This window comes from Rhinatrema bivittatum, chromosome 2 (genome assembly GCF_901001135.1).
Source record: "Rhinatrema bivittatum chromosome 2, aRhiBiv1.1, whole genome shotgun sequence".
In the NCBI taxonomy this organism is placed as follows: domain Eukaryota; kingdom Metazoa; phylum Chordata; class Amphibia; order Gymnophiona; family Rhinatrematidae; genus Rhinatrema; species Rhinatrema bivittatum.
In genome coordinates, this window is record NC_042616.1 from 375872567 (window position 1) to 375893204 (window position 20638).

Genomic DNA, 20638 nt, shown 5'->3' on the forward strand with positions numbered 1-20638 from the left:
AGGCCTGGATTTTCCATTCTCGCACATAATGGGGAATCCAGCGGTAACGGGGGGCGGGAGGTGAAGGGGGGGTGGGCCTGCGAAAGCCAGTAGCCATCGCACCACCGCGGTGTTATTGCTGCCAGCTTTCGCACCCAATAGTGCCACTGTGAAAGGTGGCGCTATTGGGCGCGCTACTGGCGGCGATAACGGTGCTTATCTTATTGCCGCCAGCAAAGATACCGCCATGTCCATCTCCTCACCGCCCTGATTCCTCCCCTCCCTCCCCGACTCTGCCCCCGGCAAGCTATCGCACACGTGTGATAGGCTTAGAAAATGACCCCCATAGAGAGACACAAAGTATAGCCTCAAAATGTATTTTTAGCCCCGCAAAGGATTCAAAATCAACAAAAACTTGCATGACTTGATCTAGGGCACTTTTCACATCTTCCAAAAAAAAGTAGGATATCATCTGCAAAGACTGAATTCCATCAAGCAGTTACCAATATCAATACCTCTTACACTCTCCATCTCCCTCAACTTTGTTGCAAAGGGCTCTAATGTCAAGGCAAATAGTAATGGAGACAAGGAACTTCCCTGTTATGTACCATCTCATAGCTCAGACTTCTCAAACAAGGCCCCATTGATCAACATACCACTTTAGGAAAAGTATATAATAGTTGAATTCACTCTACAAAAAAGAGATAGGACCATATCCCTTTATCAAAGGCCTTCTCTGCATCTAAACTTAACATCGTACCAGTGTCACTTCTCAGTGGAAGGTATCCCAATATCGACAATAATTTGTGCACCTTATTGACTCCATATCTACCTAACACAAAGCCAGTCTGCTCTGACTCCATCAGTTCGTTAATTATTCTGCTCAGCCTAACTTCCAAATGAAAGCCGAAATCTTCGCATCAACATTCAATAAAGAGATTGGCTGATACTCAGAATGATCCCCAATATCTTTGTCCTTCTTGGGTAACACAACGTGAAATCAGATGTGAAAAAAACCATGGTAAAGTGCACAACCATACATGCTCCCCAGGGGTTTAAGTGACTGAAATTTCGAAATTATATATAACTAAGGGCCCAACCTATGAGTTCCCTATCACGTCCCCCAACTTTAGCCTGCTAATAGTCCGAAAAACATCTGCGTCTGATATGGATACATTGAGCTTGGTCAAATGTTCCTCCCAAAATGTAGGCAGCCACAACTCCTCAAAGAAGCCATCCTGCTGCACCACATTCTCCTCCGTTTTTGCATACAACTCTTGATAATATGACCTAAAATTGTCCAAAATTTTCCCATTGTCAGAGACCAGAGTGCCCTGTTGATTTCTCAAACCCATTATAAATAATTTCTGTTTCACTCCTTTTACCTACTGGGCTAACAGTTTCACTGACTTATTCCCATATCTATAAAACTGAAATTTAAAATGATACAAAGACTATATAGTACTAAGATGAAGTAAATGGTTTACAGAAGCCCTAATCTTATCCAATTCCATTTTATTTTTAACAGACATAGACTGGACATGCATTTTTTGACACTAACTTATAAATAGGGCCGCAGCCATTTTATAACATACATGCATGTATGCATGCATGTTATAGAATAGCCTTAATGTGCACACATGTGCGTGCAATTTTAAAAGGATGCATGACTATGCATGCAAATGCTACTTCTACCGCGAAAGTAGGGGGATTTTAATAGACATGCGCCAACGCCATTACCAGTTTTCCCAGTTTGGCCAGGTAAAAGATAGGACTTTCAAATCCCTCTAGTTTAAAAGCCTCCCCTTTCCCCTATTAGCTCTAACCCTTAAAACCCCTATCTGTTTATCTTTATTTTATTACTTATACATCCTCCATAGCAGAAGTAAAGTTACGCAGCAGGGGACCCTAGTGTGCACATGTGCGTATAAGTATTTACTTGCTAATGAAGTTGAAAGCTAGGAATGCACATGCCCCACTCAGACCATGCCCATGCCTCACCCCTTTTTTGGAACTTTTCATTTGTGCGCTCAGCGAGAGATACGTGTGTACTCAGGCAACTTTTAAAATCCACTTGGCGCGCACTGGCCCAACATAGTCACATATCTTCCGGTTTTGGCATGCATTGGGATTTTAAAATTCACCTACTTTTGCACACCTGCAGAAGCTTGGACAATTGTCAAATCTCTGCATCCCTTTGTTTCATCTTTTTCAACATAAGCTATGACCCCACCCCTCATCAATGCCTTCCTAGTTTCCCACAGAAGAGTACTAGCAATGCCTGAAATATTATTAAATGACCATGTAATCAGACCATTTCTCCCATGAATATGTGCAGACCTCATTATCTAAAAAAACATTAGGCCTCATCGTCCAAGTAAAAGCCTTAGCCACTTTTCCCCCTATAGCTAAAGTAAGGAAAGCTAGAGCATGATCTGAAATAGATATAGTCCCTAAAGTAGCTGTTTGAGCCATCAAAAACATTCCTATGAAATTGAAAGGTAATCAAGTCTAGAGTAACACTTGTGAGGGTTTGAGGAGAAAGTATAGACCTTCTCTCCTGGATGCAGCAGTCACCATATATCAATGAATGTGACCTGCACCTCTTGTTTCAAAAAAATGTATCCCCTCACCCTGATCTTGTTGCCTAGGTGGTCTAGATGGCTGGTAGTCAACCTCACTGTCCACAACTAGATTGAAATTCCCTCCATGAATCAATTTATAATCAGAAAAGCACAAAATCTGGGCTACCAACTTATAAAAGAAGTTATGTGGCATTAGAGGCAAAAATATTTCCCAGCATGTACTGCCATCTATCATACCTAACAAAAAAATTATACTTTTCCTCCACGTCTTTTATTGGTTTCTCTAATACAAAAGAATACTCTCTGTGAAACAAGTTTGCTGCTTCTCTCTTCCTCCCGGAGTAGGTGGCAAAAGCACAAATGCTTAACCAATCTCGCTTCAATTTTGAATACTCAAGACCAGTTAAGTGAATTTCTTGTAAATATGCTATAGCTACCTTTGCTCATTTTAAAAGCATATTTGTTGTTTAAGTGGTGAGTGGCTACCACCCACATTGAGGGCTGCTATCTTTAAGCTATCTATTTTCAAATTTTGGGAAATAATCCCTCATTAATATCCCAACGAAAAGCAAATTAAGAAATAGATTCCCTGTGCCCCTCCCTGACTAAGGACCAGGAACCACCTGTTTTATCCCCTTACAGAGCAAAACAGAGTCCTAAACTCCCTCTCATACTCCCAACAACTCAACCTAAAGAGACTCCCCTCACCCCAACATCCCCTAATTCCTTCCTCTCATACACATTCATATCTTATTCATATACTCGTATAACCCCCATCAACCACCAAAGCACCAAAATAAATATCCCCAAAATCCCACACATACACACTCTACAAGGACCACAGCCACCCCACTGTGCGTCTTCCCTGCATATATCTATGAGCAGTGAAGGTGGTGTACTCTGGAAGAGCCCTTGATAAACAGCAGAGTAAAAAAGTCAATAGAGATGAGTTCCCTATAGTCTATCCTAAACTTCCTGGTAGAAAAAAAATTCAGGAATACAACCCAGCATCTGTATTAGAAAAGAACATTCCTGAAAGTTCCCATATGATAATTCAGTCTTGTCCACAACTTAAAGATCCACAGGTCATCACTTGGCTATCCAAATAAAAAACCAACAATAGAGTGGGTCAACAACATTTTTAGAAAGGAAACAAAATGCCTCTTATCCTCCCACAAATTGTACTCTAAACAATTTGAACAGTGTCTGTCCCATTCAGAGTCTAAAAGAAAACACTGCCAGTGATGCAGAACAAATAAAAGAAGTAAGAAGCATGAGGATAAATGGGACAGTTGGTAGTACAATGCGCTCGACAGTCCACACTTTATATACAACTCATTCCAAATTTTAATCGAGACTGGCAAGTAAAAATAAAAAATGCCTAGGGCCGTATGCAAAAGCATTTGGATGGCTAACTCAGAAGTTAACCCAATAAGGAAAAAAAACAGGAAATACTCTTGACCTCTTGTCATACAAATACTATACCCACCAAATTTGGAGCCAGTGTGGTGGAAAATATTGGTAGAATATGACTTGTGATGCTTAATCATTGAATGGATTTAGTGATACGCTCTTTTGTGGTTTGGCAAGAATTAATATTGGTGGTAAAATGGAGTTTTGAAGAAAGAAATATATATGTTTGATACTTTGAAGTGCAGAAGGAGTCCATTGGAACAGTTCCCTGAGGAATCCCAGAAGGGTGAAACAAGATTCCTTGTTGGTGTTTTGAAAGGCAGTATATCAAGACTAATTGTTCTTACATGGTGGTGTTTGGAAGGTGAACATCAAGTAAACCACATAGGGACTATCCACATGCACGGAGGTGTTTTGAAGATGGGGTATCAAGATAATCTGCACTTATATGGTTCATCACCATATACGTAATATGCTCATCTGGCCATGCTTTTTTAATTTTTTAGCAGATTACATTTTAGTTGTTTTTCAAAATTTTTTCATGTGAGTTATGAGTATGAATGATTGTGTAAGTATAAGTGATTTGCATTTGGGTATTTTACTATAAGGGGTTTGTTGGACAATGTTCTAAGCACTAGTATTTATATATACAAAAAAATATAAATGATATGATGTAATATTTACACTATGATATTGTCAATTATTTATTATATTGAAAAGTAGTTCTCAAAGTTTTGTATTGCTATAGATAATAAAGTGAATCTATATATTGTATATTTATGAATATGTGACAGAACATTTACCTCTTGTATTGGTGGGATATAACTCAGAAGCTAGCTGACTAGTTGAATAGGGCACATATCTGGCTACATTCTAGCTGGCTAATTCTAGCCACATACATTAGGGGCATTCTAGGGTGTAATTGGGAGGGGTTGACTTAGCTGGCTAAGGGGGTCATTTATCAAGTGCTATATGACGTTTTCGCATGCGAAAACACCATAATGCATGGTGTGATGCAAATGAGAAGACATTTTGGCTGGGCTCACAGTTTTGTGAAGCCATATTGCATGGCTTTAAAGCTGTGTGATAGAGCTTTATTGCAAATGCTGTTTTTAGCTCCTGGAGAGCATGAGAGAGAGAGAGAGAGAGAACCTAGCCATAATGCTCTCACACTGGATAGGTATTTATATCTTTATGGGAGGCCCACCTACTCACTCGAGGTGAGATTTAGGTATTAGTGTAGGGGTTAGGGGCCACTTTGACATTCAAAGTGAGACGTACGAACAGAACAGTGCTCTCTTGTGAAGATTTGATGACCTTCAGAGTGAGGAAACTCACCCAAAGATGAAATTTGTGCAATGTTCTCTCAACCTAGCTTGATGTTACCCAGGCAGAGAGTCCATCAAGCTAGAAGGACTAGGGGACACTCCATGAACTTAGGAAGTAGCTCATTTAAAACAAATCAAAGAAAATTCTTTTTCATTCAGGGCCGGATTTTAAAACCTACACGCTCGGCCTACATTTGTGCTCGCTACCCGGCACGCACAAATGTACGTGCAATTTTATAACATGCATGTGAAGCCACGCGCATGTTATAAAATCCGGGGTCAGCACACGCAAGGGGGTGCACACTAATGCACCTTGCACGCGCTGAGCCCTAGGGGAGCCCTGATGGCTTTCCCCATTCCCTCCAAGGCAGCTCCGAAATCAGAGCGGCCTCGCAGGGAACTTTCCTTCAGCTCCCCCCTCCCACCTTCCCCTCCTCTATCTAATCCAGCCCCCAGCCCTACCTAAATCCCCCCCTACCTTTATTTTGTAAGTTACCCCTGCCTCTGGCCGGCGCATGATCCCCCGGCACAGCAGCAAATGTCCGCTGTGCCGGAGGCCTCAGTCTCGCCCCGCCCCTTTTTTCAAGCCCCGGGACATAAGCACCACCGGGCCTTTTGAAAATAGGCCTGGCACGTGTAGGGCTTTTAAAATCTGCCTCTTTGTGCATAGTTAAGCTCTGGAATTCATTGCCAGAGGATGTGGTTATGGCAGTGAGTGTAACTGGGTTTAAAATAGATTTGGATAAGTTCCTAGAGGAAAAATCCATAAACTGCTATTAATTAATATGCAATAGTAGTTTGAGATTTATTTAATGTTTGGGTACTTGCCAGGTACTTGTGACTTGGATTTGCCACTGTTGGAAACAGGATACTGGACCTAATGGACCATTGGTCTGCCCAGGTATTGCATATCTTATGTTCTTATAAAAACAAAAAAATACAGTCCTTTGTGTTACGATGAATGTGTCCTCCTGCTTAGTATCATTTTGTTACACTTTTATTTATTGCTTGCAGTGGAGAAACATAAATGTATATTGGCTTGAGTTAAAAAAAAAAAAAAAGTTCTTATGACCACACAATTTAGATGCCCATAGTAAGGGATGCTAATATAAGGCACTCCAGCAACCTCAGCAAAATTACAAAAAAATTTGGTCTGAAGAAGTGGGATAAAATGGATGCTTATTGAGCGCGCACTGCAGTTGGGGGCACCCTATGCAATTCAGCACTATGGACACACAATTCTCCCCAGCGCGCCCTTTTTTTTACGAGCTCCTTATTTAAATACTGCATCAGGTGCCCAGGGAATGTGGCTACATGCGTGTTAGGAAAATGGGTGCTCAATACATGCTCCCGTTTCAGCAAGTGGCTTATTGCATCAGCCCCACTGTCTTTTACCTGCATATGGTGAAGGGAGGACAATTTTAAAACATTTTTATGCAGGTAAACATGGATTTATCCAATATAAAAACTTTTGAATATTGTCCACCAAATGCCTTCTGTTCGTAGATAGTTCTGAATGTCTGTTTTATTGTCCTATTCAGTGTGGGAATGCAATCTATGGTTTATTTATATTTGAGGCAACATTATCCTTTGCCGCTACCTGCTTATTTTGCTTTGAGATGAAGGGAGTGTAAATCTCAAAAGCCAGGCAAGAAATATATTAACTTAGTCCAATGAAAATGTTTTGCTTTATCTTTAATTATGAACTTTAATTCAACACAAATATTCTTAGAGTTTTTAAACTGTGTGGCTTGGAATGCATCTTTACAAACAGAAATGGTCTAAATAAATAAAGGTAGCATGTCCTGAAGATAATTTCACCAAGTACAAGCACCGCTAGATAATGCTGTCTGAAAAATCAGAGGGAAAGTAAAATGTCCTATGTCATTTTAAAGTAGCATTACATATTACTTGCCAAGCTGTTCCAGAGCCCAGAGCTGTATGTGTTCTGTGGTGACTGGAAGCAATCATGAATTCCTTTTTTTTATTTAAAAAAATAAAATAAGATTTTCAACTCAATAAAAATGGTCCATCTCCTGAAATTATATATCCTTAGCACCAAACAAGACTTCTTAAAGCATATTTTAGTACAAATGTAAGCTATTATAGCTTCACAGCAAACATGGCAAGAATTCTTAAGTATTTAAAATGATACCCTGCCATCACTGGCACCTATCTGGTGTGAGATCAGAAATGCAAATGGGAACTCAAGCTGGATTATATAAGTGTATTTTATACAAAAAGAGAGGGCAGAATGTCAATCAGGGACGAATGCTACAATTATTTTTAAAAATGGCATAAGGAAGTTTCCTAAAGAGAAAGGTATTCAATCTTTACTAAACCCCCTGCAGGGTTTTAGATTATACTAACCTTCTCAATATTATTATTACAATTATTATTATTACTGTAGTAATTATTATTATTGCTATTATTTTGGTTTCCTCTTATGCTGAAATTAACTTTGCATCCTCTTACTGCATTTTCAGCCTTGCTAAAGTTGTGTGTGTGAATGGTTCATGTTTCAGAGTACTCCTACTTGAGATTCCCTGCTCTTTTCTCTGTTGCTTGAGTGTTATTTGCATTTTTTATTTTTTTTTGTGGGATATGAGGTTAAGTGTTTTTTCTACTTCATTTTTTTCATTTATTCTGAACTATTCTGTATTTCTTAGGTTAGCCAAAATGTTATTTATGTTTAAATTACTGTTGATTGTTTTTAAGATGTTAATCAAATTGCTACAATTTATTTAAAAGCATTGCAATGGATACATTTAAAAAAAGTTATTCCTTCTACAAAAGCAACCTTGCTCTTAAAGCTCCAGCAGCTAACAGGGAAAAGCAATTCTGACATAGTTATACCCAATGCCAATGGTACCATTGCTATTTGAAATGGAAATTTAGATTTGATGTCTCTGTTTCTCTCCCTTTTTTGCCCTCCTCTTTCCCCACTGGTTCCTACCTCTGTCTCTCATTCCCTCCAGTTAATACCTGCTGCAGATATAATCTGATAGGCTGATCCAAATATCCCATCTTGCAATTAGAAAAAATAATTATCTGCAGACATGAACGCAACTAAAATTGTCAAAGAATACTGAAAGCCAATTAGATTAATTCGGCTTGTTAGCGATGTTCCAAATCTATTACAGGATGACAGCTCCAAGGTCAGATCAAAAAAGGGTATTATTGATATCTCTTAAAGTGCAGGTTACTTAAATGAGTAACAATTTAGAAGGTAGGTAAAACTACATCATACCATGGTAAAGAAAGAAGCAGCAGAAGTTTAAGAAAATAAGTTTCTTCTAGAGGTAATTGGGCATTATAGGTTCTGTGATTTACTTCTGAGTAACTATAGTATATTTTCCAGCAGGATTTAACATTTCTGATCGGTTCACTAATGGAAATTAATAATTGGTGAGTAGGAGTTTCAATTTCATCCTCTGAGGCTAGTGACCAGCATGACCTTTAAACTAACAATTATCAGTACAGGCAAGCTGAACCTTCCTCTCCTCCCGCAGCAGATGTCTAGCAGTGTGGCAGCTGTGAGATAGCTAGGCCCCTTTTCCTCCTCTATGGCACAGATTTACACTCTTAATGGGAAGCCCACACACTACATGCCACACTACTGCCATTCTTGCGCTGTTATAGGCTTTCTGCAGCAGCAGTGCATGCTGATTCACCGGGCCTGTAGAGGGATGAGTGTCTCGATGCCGGGTATCCCCAAACATGGCCCGTAGGCCAAATATTGAATATCAACTAAGTCCCAGGATGTTCCACCATATTTGTGACCCAGGAAAGCTTTCTGGTTCCTGCTTCTTGCTCTTCTGGCCATGAGCTAACAAATTGTTCTCCCCTCTCAGGCATCTCACCAGTGATATCATGAAGAGGCACAGGAGGGATGTACTTCAAGGAAGCTTCCTGTCCTGTCCAGTGATGTCAATTCTCTTCTCCTCCCCTACCCCCCAGGCCGGCTTACCAGTGATGTCATGAGTAGGCACTGGTGGGGAGAGCAGAGATAAATACATCTACGTTGATGGATACCTCTCTTTTCACCACAGGGCTGCTCATCTGCTTCCACTGTCACCGTGGAAGGCCAGGATTCTCTTCACCTTTTCCTGGGTCTTAGAAAGATAGGCTGAGCGAATGGAAGGAATATCCAAAATGCCTATTTGAGAAGATCGCAAGGCCTGGAGAAGATTGTAAATTCGCAACACTGAGTTGATCCAAGGGATATACTGTAATTATGCAGCTTCAGAATGGTCATAGCAATTCTATTTTTAATGCTGCACTCAATCAGAAGCCAATGCAGATGGTACAAAACAGGTGTGATATGTTCACAAGAACAAGACCCAGTTTGATAGAGATGTGAATAGTGTCCTCGATCGTCTTAACGATCGATTTCGGCTGGGAGGGGGAGGGAATCGTATTGTTGCCGTTTGGGTGTGTAAACTATCGTGAAAATCGTTAAAATCGTGAGCAGACACACTAAAACCCCCTAAAACCCACCCCCGACCCTTTAAATTAAATCCCCCACCCTCCCGAACCCCCCCCCAAATGCTTTAAATTACCTGGGGATCCAGCGGTGGTCCAGAACGGCGGCGGTCCGGAACGGCCCCCTCAATTGAATCCTGTTGTCTTCAGCCGGCGCCATTTTGCAAAATGGCGCCGGCTGAAGACAACAGGATTCAATTGAGGGGGCCGTTCCGGACCGCCGCCGTTCTGGACCACCGCTGGATCCCCCAGGTAATTTAAAGCATTTGGGAAGGGGGTTCGGGAGGGTGGGGGATTTAATTTAAAGGGTCGGGGGTGGGTTTTAGGGGGTTTTAGTATGCCGGTTTTCCTGCCCTCCCCCGATTTACGATTTTTTAATGATAAATTGGGGGAATTGGTATTGTATCGTGGCCCTAATGATTTTTGACGATTTAAAATATATCGGACGATATTTTAAATCGTCAAAAAACGATTCACATCCCTACAGTTTGAATATGGACTGTTGCACTGGTGCAGTTTGAAAAGATCTCATAGCATAGGATGGTACTCCAATACACAGAATTAAGCAATCAAGTTCTGAAAACAATGCCTGAAGGAATAACCAAAAATCACAACTATCTAATAGCTGTGTGAGTTTACAAATTATTCAGTGCTTATTAAACATTGCTTTGACAACTGCCTTAATATGAGCTTGCATTGTCAGACCGGTATCCAAGGTGACCCCGAGACTTTTAACTTTAGTGACAATGGGAATCTGACATTCTTCAAAATTAAAGAAGGAAAATCTGTCTCTAGAGAGAAATCTTTTAAAGATCATAACCTCAGTTTTGTTAACATAAAGGGCCAATCTGTTCAGATAGATACCATTTCAAATGTAGTAGCTCAGGAGGACATAAAATTATATATTGCCCACATACAGTCTCTATGCTAAACTTAACCTGGTAATCAGCTTATGTAATAGAGTCAGATAGATAATAAATAAATTAAAAAGTGTGGCAGACACTGCTGACCCTTATGGAACACTGATATTAATTGGGAACCAAGATGAAACAATAGACCCAATTCAAATATGTTGCTAACGAACCAAAAGTTAAGAGATAAGCCATTTTAACATTGCTCCAACAATACTATATTCTCTCAATTTATTAAAATTTGCTGATCCAACGTATCAAAGGCCATAGAGATGTCAAGTAAAATCAGCACATAGTTTTGGCCACAGTCATAGCCACATCTAAGTGTGTCTAGATAGGAAAGTTACAAGGTTTCAGTGCTGAGGGATTTACAAAATCGAATTATTTATCAAGAATAGAAACTTCATCAGTGAAATCTGTCAGCTGTTTTTTTTTATTATTTATTAATTTTTTAACATTCAAACAAATTATCCACTTTGTACAGAAATATGGTATATAGAATAGAAAGAAACATACTTATTGGAAAATGCATCTTATAAAAGAAGCACTAATATCCTTTAGATCACAATATATGTGGGGAGGAGATCAGAAAACATAAGGAGAAAAAATTGTGGAAAACAAGAAAATTAGCAATGGCATAGCTTGAAAGGCATACACATACTTCATTAAGGATGAACAACCTAGACATTACTTGCTTGGGTTATAATCTTCTTGGAATCAATAAAACTTTTAAACTGTTCTGGTGAAAAAAATACATAACTATCTCTATTGTATTTAACAATGCACTTGCATGGAAACCTTAGGAAGGTTGCTCCAAATAGCTAAGGTATCCTGACATAAAGCCAGAAATCCCTTCCTTCTTTCCTGAGTCGATTTAGTTAAGTCTGGAAATATCCTGACTTTTTGCCCCATGAAAAGTGCATTTGATTTCTTAAAATAACTCTTTATGACCATACTGAGATCTTTTTCAGTGAATAAAGATATTAGCAAAATGTTTCTTTCAGTTATCTCATAATTAAATGACTCTAAAAAATCAGTTAGATTGGATAAATCTGCAGGAAAAGTCTGAGTTTGAACACTAGAACGAGAAGGTAAAAAATACACTTTATGCAGGGGGGGGGACTGATTCAGTGGTAAATTCCAGAACAGCCAGGAAATATCTTCTCATGGTAATTCATGGAATCTCTCCCACAACCCTGGGAAAGTTCAGTACTCGCAAATTTAAATGCCTTAGAATATTTTCTATAAACTCCATTTTCCTGTTTAAGACGCTACAGACTTGAATAATCGCAGACTGAACACCTTTAACATGTTGAATTTCTTCTTCCATACTTTTAAACTTATCAGAGATTTCCTGCCATTGAGAATCATTATGCTTAACAATAATATCCACTTGCTGCAATAATAATGTTAATCTTTGAAAAGCAATCTGAGAAAACTTTTCCCATAGAAGACATTAAGTCCCACAATGAGTCTAGGGTAACCTCCGCAGGCTTTTCAGAAAAAGATGGTAAACAATTAGGTAGGAGAGTCCTGGAAGTTAACATCTCACCTCCATTATCCGCCCGGGTGATCATATCAGCTGACACCGAAGTGCTAGCGCTCTCACCATCAATCATTAGAGAACTAGACACAGACACTTTGCTAGCCGCAGCTCCTTCGGCCTCCGACAATTGAATTCCCACCATGGGGCTCAATGCGGGGTATGGTGACAAGGCTGTCCGTGTAGCCGGTGGTTGAGGTACATCCTGGGGGCTCAGCAACACCTCCTCCGAGGCTGGAGCAGGCTCTCCTTCACATGCCTCGGCAGCTGGAACTTGAGCCCCAAATTGCGATGCTGTCCCAAGTACTATGGGATTGTTTTCTGCCCGGATAAGGCAGAGGAGACTGAGGGATATGTTCTTGTTCTCCCCTTTCTCTTCATAGGCACTTTAATCAGAAAAAAAGAAACCAGAAGAATTCTACAAGGAAATAGCGAACAAGCAGCGCTGTGCACAGGTCAAGCCGCCATCTTGGCTCCTCCCTTCTACCGAAATCTGTCAGTTGTTTTAACACAAAATTTTCAATGACCTTAGTTAAAAAGGACAGGGAGGAGATCACCCGCTAATTGATCGATATAACAAATTTGTTATTAAGTTAGCGAAAGATTAACTATGTCCATTATCACTGGACTAATGTCCTCATAAAGTACTTTCAAAATAACCGTCAAACAGGAATTCAAGGGAGAAGAGAATAAATTCAGTGCCACAATGGTCTGAAAAATTTCTTGTTTCCTATCTTACATCAACATTCTCTAATGAATCTAAAAGTTATGACATTTTATCTATGTAGCCAAAAGAGTGTCTGCCTGTACATACATACCCCTAGTCTCAGCAGGAGTAAATCCATTTGTGTTAGAGGGTATCAGCAGGTGAATAAAACCCAAGTAAAGGTGTTGGTGAATAATCTGTAACTCTGTGGCAGCTGCTTTTCCATGTTAAATGCTTTCAAACAGACTTGTAGTAATACAGGCAAAAAATGGAGAGACCTATAATGAGGAAGACCTGCTGCAATGCAGGTAAAGTATCAAAGTAATGCTATTATGTGACTTATAGTCACTATACATACAGTAACTGGGCAAATAAAAATTATTATATGTGTACTTATTTGTACATTAGTAAAACCTGTGGTAGCTGGGCCTATCTTGAGCAACTCAGAGAGAAAGCCAGAAAAAGATGGAAATGGTAGCAGATGATATGGAAGAGAAAACCTGTGTATCCAGTAAATCTGTGGCTGAGCTATGACAATATGGAAATAAGCCAAGTGTGCAAAAGAAAATGTTCAAGAAATATATATTGTGCAATAAAGAATTTACAAGAAATATTTGGATTACTTTAAACTCTTATGGACTTTTGGACCGATGATTAGAACTAAGACCATCAGTGGAGTAGCCAGAAATTATTTTTTGGCTAGACCCAAGGTTAACATGGGTGGGCACTAAGGATCTAGATCTGTGCCATGGTAGTTATACAATTATTGATAAATACTTTAGCACTGATGTAGGAAACCAGTCACACAAAAACAGCATTAATTCCCAAAGCTCACACAGCAATAAATCTACCTATGAAAAAGCAGGGCTGCAAATACTGCAATATGCCCTAGAACAGTGTTTTTTCTTATTTTTGAATTTAATCTTTATTACTTTTAACATAACATACAAAGCATCCACTTTGTCATGAAATATGGTTAAGACAATCAGAAAAGAAAAAAATCCACATTAATACAATTACAAATAAAGTAATTTGTTCAACATAAATTATTGATCTTAACCCTTTAGAACCCTAAATAATGGGGGTAGAGTACATGCAAATTAAAGGGGAAAAAAGGTAATAGATAACTTTTTAGAAAATAGGCGACTTGTTGAAACCAGTTATTTTCTTGTATGGACGGTATTAACCACTACCTAACTGCAGCGATGTTTTCTTTGCCTCAATAAAGCTTCTGAGTTGCTCAGGTTGGAAAAAGATATAGCTGTTGCTTTCATACTTTACAACGCATTTGCAGGGGAACCTTAGATAGAATGAGGCTCCCACTGCAAGTACTTCTTGTTTTAGAGCAAGAAAGTTTTTCCTTTTAACTTGCGTTGATTTAGTTAAGTCCGGAAATATTCTCACGTTTGAACCCAGAAACACAGCTTTAATTTTCTTGAAGTAGGCACGCATGATTGTTCCCAAATCATTTTCATTAAAGCAGGAAATTAATAAAGTAGATCTTTCTGCAACTTCACATGTAGATGTTTCAAGAAAAGCTGTTAGATTTTCTAACACATTAGGAGGCACTTGTGTTTGCTGGTTACCCAGAATAGGTAGAAAAAATACTTTTTCCAGGGGTGGAGTCTGCTCAGAGGGAATTTCCAATACTTCAGAGAAATATCTTTTAATTGTCAACCTGGGAATTTCTCCAACCACCCTGGGAAAATTGAGTAACCTCAAATTCAAATGTCTCAATTTATTCTCTATATTTTCAATTTTCCTGTTGATAGCATTACAATCTTGTATAATCGTTGCCTGCACTTATTTGGCTTGATTAATCTCAGTCTCTATATTTTGAATTTTTTCACCTATTTCTGATTTATGTCCTCGAAAATTCTTGTTCAGTGTTTCCATTTGTAGTGAAATGGTGTTTATTTTCCCTGAGCACATCTCAAAAGCCTTTACCATGACAAGCGATAGATTCCATAGTGAATCTAAGGTCCCTACTTCCGGCCTCTGCATGGCCAAAGCTACTTTGGGGGAAGAGGGCATAACACAGGACCGCTCACTTTCTCCATTGGTCTGGTCTCCTCCTCTATCCTGATCCAAATCTCCACAGTAGCTCTCTCCATTGTTCATGGAGGATTGCGCCGGTTCTTTCATTCCCACAGCTCCCTCATGTTGGTAAATCCGCACTCCCACTTCGGGGCTCGGTCCCAATCATGGGGTTGAGGTTCCGCGTGCTGCCGGAGGCAGTCTATCGTCCAAGGGGCTTAGGGAAACTGCTTCCAAGGTCGGGCCACATTCCCCTTCCTGCGACCCAACAGCCGGACCTCCTAGCTCTGATAATGCCGGTTTCCCCAATGCATTGCAAGATAGTCCTCTGTCCAGAGGGAAGTGCAGGTATCGAGGGGTAACTCCTGGTTTTCCCCTTACGTTTTGGCGGCATAATTTCCTTAGAATCTTTCTAGGGGTAAGAACGCCGGTACAGGTCTGAGCAACACGTCTGTTCACCCCAGAACAGTGTTTTTTCTAATTGGAGGAGAAGGAAGAGAAAACACATGTGGGGACAAGATGTGCAGAGTTTTCAATGATCCCCATGGTACCTGCTGCCCCTCCTGAGTCCTGCTACTTGTGGTGGTTGTTTTGCTACTGCTACTACTCAGTTGCAATGGGAGGGAGAAAGAACTGGAAAAAATGGAAGGCACCAAGACATGTTTTATAAATGAACAGATGCCAATGAAATAATGGGGCCTGCTCTAAATAGTGAGCATTTTGATGTGTTAACATTTAGCATACCTTTTAGAAAGGGACTATAATATGTGCTGTGGATTTTAACTTTTTGTGACCCTAAGGGTACACAAAACATCTAAAACTCTTGAAAGGGATACAGTAGTCATGAAAGGTTGAGAATCACTGTCCTAAAACACAATACACCCTCCTATTGGGAAGGGCAGATTGGAAAACAGAACAAACTAGATCGCTACAGATCCCTACACAGAAACATGCTAGCAGATTACCTAATCTTGGTAGTCATGCAAATACAGATAGATCCTGCCAAATCATGATACATGATCATAAATTAGAAACAGAAATATGCAGATAAAAGCTGAATTGAAAACCCCAAAAGTCAGAATCTGTCAGCAGTGCAATACCAGAGAAAGAGAAATGCATTTCTTCCTGTACTGTGTAAAATACAAAGATATCAGAGATGCACATTTTCCAAAACTGACAGAGAAAATGAAACACTTCTCACAGATGAATGAGCAGGAAAAACTCCTGGGAGGACATAACATTTACTTTTGTATACTGCCTTTCTCACCCAAAGGAGGCCCAAGGCAGTTCAAATGAAAATATAAGTACAATAATGAGCATAAAATACATCAGCAAAAAATAAACAAAATATCATCTTTATTCCATAAGTGCATCCATCCCCCTTCTACAAAACAAGAAGAAACAGCAGTTATAACAAAATATTCAGTATACTGCCTTTAGGCCATAAAAGCAAGTTTGCGTAACGTAAACAGTGTTTTCTGTAGATAGCAGGATGAATTAGCCGTGCTGTCTGGAAGCACCCCCTAGTGGCTCAATGTGGGAACTTCTTTTAGAACGTTGAAAGACGTGCTACTGCACGGTACCTTCCCGTGCGACTGCTTGCATCACCTCAGTTTGTCAGAAAGCATAGAGCAGCGGTAACTGCCAGAAAGTGAGAGCAGGCAGATAGTAGGAATGTCCAGGGAGGAGGGGGGAATGCATGGCTAATTCATCTTGCTATCTATGGAAAACACCATTTATGGTAAGCAAACTTGTTTTTCCCCACAGATAAGCAGGATTAGCCATGCTGTCTGGGAGTCTCTAGCCAAGGAACGAATCACAGCCCTCTTTTCAAGAAGGTAGTCCGTGGATGCTTGCATCTGAGTGGGATCACCTGTGCAGCGTATTCCTGTAATCGGTGGACAGTCTTAAGAGTTGGTAGCATAATGCAGTATTTCCTGCCCTATGGATGCATTGGCAGTGGCGTGTTGATGGAGGCAGCAATGGGATGTGAAGGTATGCAAGGAAAACCATGTAGCTGCCTTGCAAGTGTCTTGAATTGGTACTTGATGTAAGTGTGTGACTGAAGTAGCTGCAGCACGCGGTTGATGTGCCTTTACCCTTGAAGGTAGTGTCTCTGATCTGGTAGAATAACAGAAATGGATGCATTGTGTTAATCAGCTCACTAGCGTGCGTTTGGTTACTGGCAATTCTGGAGCATTCGGGTAGAAGAAAAGAGAATTGAGAATGCCTGTTGGGCGTACTAGTCCTTTTCTTGTAGTAGGCCATTGCTCTCTTGCAATCCAATGTGTGAAGCAGAGCTTCCCAGCTGGAAGCATGCGGTCGAGGAATGAAGGTTGGTAATGTTATAGTCTGATTCAGATGAAATGCCGAGAACACTCTCGGGAGGAAGGACAGATGCATCTGAAGAGTAACCTTGTCATGGTAGAACTGAAGATAGGGAGCGTAGTGCACCATTACCTGAAACTTGCTCACCCTCCGTGCCGATCTCATACCAGATAAGTGCTAGTGATGGCAGGGTATCATTTTATATACTTAAGAGTACTTTTCACGTGAGGAGCTTCAGCGAGGATGATTGCATCGGCTCAAGCGGGTGCATCAATGTCTCCAGGACCACGTTCAAGTCTCATGGAACTGCTGGCCGTGAAACCGGAGGACATAGTCTCAAAGCCCCCTTCATGAAATAAGAAATGAGAGGGTGTGTGAAAGTGGAGGCTTCCTGAACAGAAGGGTGATAAGCTGCAATGGCACTGAGGTGTACTGTGATGGACAAAATTGCTAGTCCAGACACATACAGCAAGTGTAGATACTGAGCAAGTATTCTGGAGAGGAGTGAACGGGGTCCAGAGACGCTGATATACGTCAATGGTGGAATTGAGACCACTTGGGACCTTGGGCAAGTCACTTTACACTCCATTGCCTCAGGTACAAAACTTAAATTGTAAGCCCTCTGGGGATAGAGAACTACCTACAGTACCTGAATGTAAAACCAATGTGATATCTCAGATCGAATGTCGGTATATAAAAATAATAAATTAAATAATTTATTAAATAAGACATAATTAAATATGACTGCAGAGACACTTCAAACTTTTCAAGAGAAGCCTAAAAACCAGGCGAGAGTCGGGACAACCCTACCACCTCTGTTTGAGGGTCACGAAATGCCTGCGAGGAGTTTGGTCAGTGCAGGAATCAAATCTCTGGAGACAGCGAGAGAAAGACCACAGGAGGAGGTAGGAGAAAATATGCTTGATCCCCTGGAGTTTGAGAAACCCACGGAAATCACACTAGAAGCCATATGGAATCTAATGGCGGTTATGTCCTGTACCTTGAAGATTCAGTTTCAACAGCTGGGTAGATATGAGAAAAAATTGGATACCATGGAAAAAGAACATTCTCAGAAAATTCAAGACCATTCTAATAGTATACAGAATTTAACTGTGAAATTAAACCAGACCCAGTCACTCAATTCATCTATTATGAAGGATTGTATTATATCACAGAGAAGACTTGAGTCTGTAGAAAATCATCTTCGTTATTTAAATGTTAGACTGGTCAATTTTCCAAAAAGTATTAGGAGAACCAGTTCTATTGACTTTCAAATGTTTTGCGACTGAATCCCTAAAGATTGCATTAGAAAGTGTGCCTTCTGTAAAGAAATTATTCTTTCTAACACCTCAAAGGAATAGTTTACAGATTACCTCTGGAGCAAATAGGGATGAATTCATAAATTTGACACAATATTTGGAAAACTCTAACATGGAAGTCACAGAAAGGGCAACTCTTTTTGTCCAATTTTTCACGGAAGTGGAAAAAGGACAGTTGATGAAGGCATATTTCAAGAATATAAATAATGCATTTATGGGTGGAGTGGTGAGGGTCTACCCAGACCTCTCATGGCCCACTCAACAATGTAGGAAAATGTTTATAGCTATGCATCCCGAGGTTTTGGCCAAGGGAGCGAGTTTCCTTCTTCGATTCCCTTGCAAATGTTTTGTAAAATCAGCTGGAAATACATATATTTTCTTTTTGCCCAATCGGGGGGGGGGGGGGGGCATAATTTTATGTTAATCGGGGGCAAAATGATAGAGAGTAACAAGCCTGTACTTAGTAATTTGTTATTTCCTTGGAGTCTTCTTTGATTTTCTTATCTCCTCCCTCCTTAAATTTCCAATGAAAAACAGCAGAAATTAATATGTACTTGGTATTATATGCATAAGGAAATGTATGTAAATTTCCTAGATAATTTTCTTTTTTCTGTATTTCCTTGCAAGGTTGTTCCTTGTAATATAACTTGAAAAATTTACAAATAAAGAATTAAAACAAAAAAAGTTAGCCAGCTAACCAGGTCATTTATCATTTCATGATAGAGCCTTAACGTGTGCGATAAACAGCCTAACGTGTGCGATAAAGCCCTAATGTATGTGAAAAATACCACTATGCAATTGTGTATGCAAGTATACATTTGAATATGCAAGTGGGAGGAGAATGGGAGGAGTAAATGCAAAAGAGGGTTTTCTACTGTTTCCTGTATCCGATTAATGCACAGTAATGCAGTAATTAATGACAGAAATAACTACACTTATTTTTTTGGGTGGTACGGGGAAAAAACTTTTTATCACATGCATCTGGCCATTATCACGGTTCGTGGCTATTACTACACGTGATCATTTTTGGCCTTATTGCAAACACACCTACCAGGCCCTCCTGGGCCAATATAAACAACTGTTCCCACCTGGCCTACCTTCCTACATCCATTATGTTTGTGGCAAGTGTACTTGTGAAAGGATACTGGCATTGCTACCAAGAACAGGTCTATACTTCATCGGCAGCACTGCTGCGCCACGGCTGTGGCTAAGTGTAACTTTCTGCTCATTCAGCCACACCAATCATGGTATAGCCCACTAATTACAACTACAATCATCCTTAGTGGTAAAACAGTTGAACCCCTCCAGTCCATGCGTTGGCTGACTTGACCATAGTTTGGGGAGCACTGGTATTAAGAGCAATCCCACTCATCAGGTTGCTGGTTGAGTCACTGACTGCTAACACCCAACCCTCCTCTGAGCACAATGGCAGGCTGATGTCTCCTACCTGAGACAAGGAAAAGGTCAGACACCTTGGTCCACATGCTCAAAGTTGGTCAGTGCTCTAACTCAGATTGGAGTTGGGAAGTGCCATGGATCATCTTCACCTAGTGAGTCGGTTGGGAGTGGGGTGAGCAGTGGTGCCCGTAGCCAGAGACAGGAGCAGGCCACAGTATCAATTGGAGTCCCAGAACCCCATTCAAGTCCCATGGCTGACAGAGAGATGGGTTTTGACTTATCTGTCATTCTGATATCTCATCTTTTGGAGTGGCCAGAAGTCATAGAGGAAATCGAAGAAGCGGTCCCAGTAGATAAGAGTGAATCTGTCAACTCCTCTTGGGCCAAGCATGTAGATCCATGGAGCAGGCAGCTTGGGAGTAGAAGAAAAATAATGTGAGGGCAACCTGCCCTGCGAAAGCCACTGACTACCGCTAGGCTGCAAGCTGGACCCAAAGGTCAACCCACAACTTCTATTTGTGGGAGTGCTGATAGGAGACATTCCTCAGATGAGTGACCATCCAGTTCCTGAATTTCACAAAGAAGTTGCTGGACCATAGTCAGTAA

General features: G+C 40.4%; 1 protein-coding gene across 3 annotated transcripts in view; it reads right to left on the reverse strand.

Annotated features, from left to right (window-relative positions):
* The window catches only part of TMEFF1 (transmembrane protein with EGF like and two follistatin like domains 1), a 610729-nt gene that overhangs the window by 419049 nt on the left and 171042 nt on the right, over positions 1-20638 (reverse strand). Inside the window, exon 1 of one of the 3 annotated variants that reach the window (XM_029589974.1) lies at positions 12254-12661. The exons of the other annotated variants lie outside the window; for them this stretch is intronic. Within the exon in view, the coding sequence (XP_029445834.1) occupies positions 12254-12389 (136 nt within the window). The 5' untranslated portion in view covers positions 12390-12661. Of the gene's footprint in view, positions 1-12253; positions 12662-20638 lie in introns of those variants that run through there. 3 annotated transcript variants of the gene reach the window in all.